This window comes from Centruroides sculpturatus, unplaced genomic scaffold (genome assembly GCF_000671375.1).
Source record: "Centruroides sculpturatus isolate CEXI.00-Female unplaced genomic scaffold, Cexi_2.0 scaffold1218, whole genome shotgun sequence".
NCBI lineage: Eukaryota > Metazoa > Arthropoda > Arachnida > Scorpiones > Buthidae > Centruroides > Centruroides sculpturatus.
Window position 1 is genome coordinate 245307 of NW_019385458.1, and position 6165 is coordinate 251471.

The following is a 6165-nucleotide window of genomic DNA, read 5'->3' on the forward strand; positions in this document are numbered from 1 at the left end:
AATATACAGGGCAAGACACTACTTATTTCAGATGGAGAGCATACATTTTCAATTAAATGAATTAAGAATTTTCAAAAATTGCATCACTGCATTATGACAATGTCACAATAAATAATTGCTCGTTACGTAGTGTTATTGCATTTAATCTATAGTCAATTATGATATTTTGTAATTTCAGATTTTAATTTTCCATTAACTCTCACAAAAAAACAAAAAGTGTTTACAAATATATTCGGTTGACTCGGTATTATTTTATAATATTTTCCATTAAACATTTATTCTCTTTAATAAAAGCATCAATAAACGTATAAAATGAAAGTCAGTTCATAATACTTATTACGTTAAAATAATAGCTATTTCGATAATAATATGATTTTAAGTGTTTAAACGTTTAAAAGTGAATTTCATTTTTACAAGAAATTTCTGTTTTCAACGTGATCTTGTAGTTTAACATTAAATTTAGACAAAATAGAAAACACGAGTGAAAGAACAACCGGGATGAAAATCAGCGCATGAAATGCAGTTTCTAAAGCGATAAGGAATACAATTTTCACAAATGTAATGAAAGCGTAAACATTTCTATATAAAAACAAAATCCCTAAAATCGTAGAAAAAGATCCTTGACATATTGGATAACCAATACGATAGAGACTGTCCTTCATTTTTTCACTCGGAGTTTCGAACACAGAACAAACATAAGCATAAGATATATGGGCCGGATAATTCACGCAGAAACCCACACACAATATCAGACTCATCATAGATAAAATGTCCACGTTGACACCCCACAGGGACATATATCCTAGAGTTTCTATAATGGTTGATGCTACCGATATTGCTACCAGAACAGCAACGACAATGTTCGGTATAAACAGCAAGAACAGTAACATTATTAATATAGACGTGATCCAAAATAAATCTCTAATTGTATGTTTAATGATGATTCCTTGTTCGTATACAGGAGCGAATGCTTCGTGAATCAGAACAGGAAAGTCTAATTCGTCAACAATTTTCCACAAATTACTTAAAATTTTTAGTTCGGCTGCTGGACTTAGCGTATCGTTGACAAAAATAAAGAATCTGCTACTCAAAATATCGGTTCCATTTTCATTGAAGGCAATATGATTATAGAATTGCTACGCTGCTTTAAATTTAAGGAAAACATTGCGAAGACCATCCAAAAAATCTTCTTTTACGGACATGTTGTAACCACGTAATGAATATTTTGCAACGGGATAATTCTGGAATTCTTTGTAATATTTTAACCACGATAAAGTAAATCGAGAATCTGCAATATATGGAAGACGTTCAAATTTGTTCATCAGTTTGTCTAGGGATTGTTGCACATTTACATCTGAATAATCTAATGTAGTATTAATAACTACTTGGTAAGGAAAGGAATAACGGCTAAAACTGTTATAATATATTTTGATAGACTTGGTTATCGGCGATTCTTCAGGATATAAGGTTGTGACGTCTATACCATGATTTATTGTTAACGCTCCCCATATTCCGAATGATAAATTCAAAAAGTAAATTATAATAACTATTATCTTGACAACATTTAAAGATAGAATTTTGCCTAGGTTATCTCTGAAATATGTCATTGTCGGCTCATCAGAAGGATTATCATCTTCGGAAGCTTCTTCGATATTTTCTGAAAATATACGTTAATTTCATTTAAAAAAGATGCTAAATAAGTTACAAATTTGTATTGAGAAAATTCATTTTACATAATTTTAACTGTATTTTTAAAATATTATAATATTTAATGTAATAATAATAAAATGGTATATCGTCGTGGGAATGGAGTCACATGATAGTCATATATTGACATTAACGATCATTGGCATTCGTGACACCTATGTATCAACTTTTTAATCTTATTCTTATAACAAAGGGTAACCTTCGATCTAATTCTCACAAAGAGCGTTTCTTCTATCGGAGTTGTTTACATTTCTTTTTTTCCTACAACTGCGCTAAATTCGTGGATTTCATATAAGTAAAGGTTTAAGGAATTTTATAATATATTTAAAAGCTGAGATCGAAAGGCTGAAATCATGTAAATATAGGCTTTTGTGCTTGCTTAATTAAAGAGAGTATAAAAAGTAATTGGCATCTTTTCTTTTAAACCAGTCTCTGAATGCTTGTGTTGCTAAAGTCGAATAAATTTCGACAGGAAAAATATAGCTTTATAAATTTTTATATAAAAAATATTACAACGCAAATTTGTATAAAAAAGAATTTTAACCTTAAGAAAAAGCTGTTGATTTATTAAACAAATAGTCATATTTGTACCTCAATTATATCAAAAAATATATAGCACATTAAATTGAAAAGTCGAATCGAAGTCATTACGGATGGAATTTTAACTAAAGGAAAATTAACTATCGATCGGAAACCTATTTTTACAAGTCATATAATAGACTTAATTTCGCATGTAATGAGAAATAGAACACCTGTATTATCTTCTACCGGTTATATCGAATTTTTCGACTGTATAAAGAAAATAAATATTTCTATAGAGTGGATAGAATACAAAGACAATAATAATTTTTATAGAACTATCGTTATGCTTCCGTTTCAACTTAATGACAACGAAAATACTTATTTACATATATTAATGCAATGCAGTCTTTAAATATAAAGTAATTTTATAATAATTTTAATAGTATTATTTAAAATTACTGTAATATATACCGTGTTCCTTGAATTAATACTTACCATATCTACTGTCTAAAAAAAATTATTTCCATAAATACGATAATTAATAAATGATTAAAAATCAACCGTGTACGGTTGTCTGTCGAAAAAATACTCCGTATTTAAACATTTGATAAAATGTATATTTTTTAAGAAATTCAGCTTTAATATTAGCTATATGTGTAATATTTATAGCGAATTTTTAATTGAAAGTATTAAAAACAAGGAAGATCAATGAACTTACCGGAATTAAGTCGAAGTGATTGTCTTTGTTTCTCTTCTTTGTATCCGGATAAAGCCATGCATCCACCGAAGAATGTCACCTGATACAAAAAGGTAAACACTACGCACGTTGCGGAATAATAACAAAACATTCTCACAACAGGAATAGATGCCATCATTCCTATACAGTAGGAAAACAGATTGGTCAACGACGTTAAAGTTATAGAAACTCCGGCTTCGGCGAACGTTTCTTCCATGCGTTTCGCTACTTTCTGCTTGGGGTTCGATGTTCTCCAACACGCCAACAACACGAAAGCATCGTCTATTTCGGTCACTGCGATAAAAGAATTTACACGAAACTGAATCGTAATGCTCGAGCGAAATAAGATAAAATTATGAATAACAACTTACCGAGAACTAAGAAAGGAATGGTGATGTTCCATTTACTATTTTCTGTACCTAGAACAGACATGAAACCGAAAGAAGTGACCACGGCCAGTCCAGCAGATACCACACTTGCCACACCAAGAACTGGCTTGCTTTTGGCCCAATTATTGCTCATATACGTTAAAATAGTAAACACAGAAATAAATCCAACCAGTGCAGCGATCATGGGTGTTAAATTTTGAAGTAATTGCGAAGTTCGCTCTTCAAACAACCAGTTATAATCGACGAAACACAAAAGGTGTTCGAAACGATGATTTCTTATACGATTGTAAACTGCCGCGCGCCATTTTTCTATAAGTTCGAGCTTATTCTCGTCGCTTTCGTCTGTAAAATACAGTAATCTGATAGCATTTACTGTTTGAACCAAATCGTTCTCATCTTCGATGACACCCCCGAAGTTTAGAGAATAAATTTTATAAGAGTAAGTCAACGGATCTATATCGAACGGATATTTCAATCTCTTCTTCTTCTGTACTATATTATCAATTTCCAATAAGATATCGATTATGGGATTTTCAAAGCATTTTTCACCCACACGTCCACAGAGATCCGAATATCCAATTTCTCTTCCTGCCTCATTGATTGTTATATTCTTAATTAGTTCATCCGCCCGACTAATTTCTAGCAGCACATCCTTTTCTAGCATGTTTCCGCCATTTGTCTTTGTATACATCACAAACACGCATTTTGGAATGCTTGTAAAGCTTGTCGGATCGAAAAATTTGGACGTATTAAAAGGAAATGTTTTGTCAATAAACTTCTTAGTATTAAAGACTCTTCCGGAATCTGCAAACGCCAATTTAGTTAAGTTTTTGATAGAGTTTATGTTAAAGGTGAAAACTGAGAATATTGCTGTTATTAAAACAGGAAAGAGGATAAAGTAGTACGGATGAAGACCGACGAATCTTCCAAATTTTCGGAAAATGGCCGATATTGTTTTTCGTACACAATCAAGTTTCATTATTTGTTAAAGACAAAAGGTATTTGATCTATTTAAATAAAAATAAACAAAACTTTATTCTGTTAAATTCAATTAACTTATATTAGCGATGAAAATTTATCGATAAAGTTTAGTTTATTAAGAACGAGGAATGTAAAGTTATGCAAAAAATATTTACCTCCTATCAGTTGCAAGTGTAAGTTGTTGCGCTTATACGGACAATATGAATGACGCATTTCTGCTTTCGAACAATAGTTTTAATATGACAGAAACAATCTATCTAGAAACATTGATAAACATTCCTGTAAGCTTTTTCGATGTAAATTATGTAAGTCTGGTTTGTAAAGACGAATATAAATAACTTCCTGTTAGACTTATTTTAAAGATAAGATATTTTGATTAATTTTAGACATTGAATTGAAAAAAATACTTAATATCATATATTACTTATACTTTCTAAGATCATTATAAAATAAATAATTGCTCAAATATGGATTAGAAGAAATCAATACGATCATTCCTTATAGACTTTTTTTACTTGTGATTTACTATTGATATTATTATGATTTTATTTAAACAATTTAAACAAATTTTTAGATATAGGCAACAAACAATATTAAACAATAAATAATTTACATTATTATTAAAACAAAGTATAAAGTTTTTTTTAGTTTTAAAATTTTTAAAATTCTATTTTTTTAATTTTAAAATTTGAACATTCTGAACTGGTAAAAATAAGTTTAATATGAAAGTTTTATATGGCGATCACATAAAAAATCCTCACCCCAAAGTTTTATTATTTTTCAATCAGGGAATCTTCAAACGTCGAGAAATGAGAACAATTCGGGGGGTAATTTCTGTATCTATGGATGTTAACATTTGTATGTGTGTGTGTGTGTGTGTAGATGTGTATAGAGGAAACGATGTTGTTCACCTCCTTTAAAGCTTAATAGCTACTGTTCTCTTTCTCGAACATCTCTGAAATTTTCCAGGAAGATTTTATTATTAGGGAATTGATGTTCCTAAATTTTGGTAACTAAAAATCGAAAGAGAGGAGGGAGATAAAGGGGATCGTATGTATTTTCTGTAGGGACGGACTTAATGACTATTACTTTTTATCATCATTTACAATTTTTTATATAACCTTTTTCTTTCCTTACAATTAAGCTTCTTCCAATCTATATATATAATCGAGACGAATTAGTAATGATAATGATAATAATAATAATAATAATAATAATAATAATAAGAGCATAACCAAAACGGTTATGTGTTAAAAGTTGAAATTTGGTACACAGTTAGGGTACATCACGAAAACGCACACTAAGAAGAGATTTTTCGAAATTCCTCCCAACATGAGGGACACGATGAAGGCTTTAAACTTCCATCAACAATGGAAGTGTCAACAATGAAAGTGCTACGTAACAATGGAATTGTTAAGAGAAAGCGACGTGCAAGAGGCAGATGCAGATTTTTCGTTTTTGTGGGCAATCGAACATATTTTTAGACTTATGTAAAAATTCTCTAATCAGTACGGAAACAGGGGATTCCAATTTTGGCATTCTGTGAAAACAAGTAAGGTTGACTATAACGTAATAATGTTTATTTTCACTATCTTTACTTTTGCCCGAGCAACGCCGGGCCTACCTGCTAGTTTATAATAAATAAAAAGATAAACATTTTCACTAATAAATGATGCAGGGAAAGTTAAGCGACTCGTTGTTACATTATTTTTTTACTTCAATTGAAATTTATTAATATAACGTAAGTGTAGTAATTTTTAAGTGTTGATAAAATGTATATCATAAGAATAAAAACACCAAATTAAGAAACTAATTCCCATAGAAAAAGTC

The 6165-nt window shown here is 30.2% G+C and overlaps 1 protein-coding gene across 3 annotated transcripts; it reads right to left on the reverse strand.

Annotated features, from left to right (window-relative positions):
- Positions 1-442: 442 nt before the first annotated feature.
- Positions 443-4674, reverse strand: LOC111639200 (patched domain-containing protein 3-like). Of its 3 annotated transcripts, XM_023384999.1 has the most exons (5): positions 4491-4611; positions 3337-4361; positions 2948-3259; positions 1386-1657; positions 1133-1288 (listed from the first exon to the last, which is right to left on the reverse strand). In XM_023384999.1, the coding sequence occupies exons 2-5, from the start codon at positions 4331-4333 to the stop codon at positions 1262-1264; spliced, it is 1608 nt and encodes a 535-aa protein (XP_023240767.1). In that variant the 5' UTR covers positions 4334-4361; positions 4491-4611; the 3' UTR covers positions 1133-1261. The 3 variants fall into 3 exon arrangements, with proteins under 3 accessions (XP_023240766.1, XP_023240765.1, XP_023240767.1); XM_023384998.1 differs by having other exon boundaries at positions 443-1657; positions 3337-4158; positions 4491-4674; XM_023384997.1 differs by having other exon boundaries at positions 443-1657.
- Positions 4675-6165: the final 1491 nt, after the last annotated feature.

What these genes read in the sequence shown, in the direction of transcription:
- LOC111639200 (XM_023384997.1), bottom strand. Translation starts at nt 4,333, where the DNA reads ATGAAACTTGATTGTGTACGAAAAACAATATCGGCCATTTTCCGAAAA. An exon ending in CATTCCTTTCTTAGTTCTCG is followed by an intron (nt 3,260 to 3,336) that starts GTAAGTTGTTAT and finishes CTTTTATCGCAG; the next exon opens with TGACCGAAATAGACGATGCT. An exon ending in ATCACTTCGACTTAATTCCG is followed by an intron (nt 1,658 to 2,947) that starts GTAAGTTCATTG and finishes GTATATTTTCAG; the next exon opens with AAAATATCGAAGAAGCTTCC.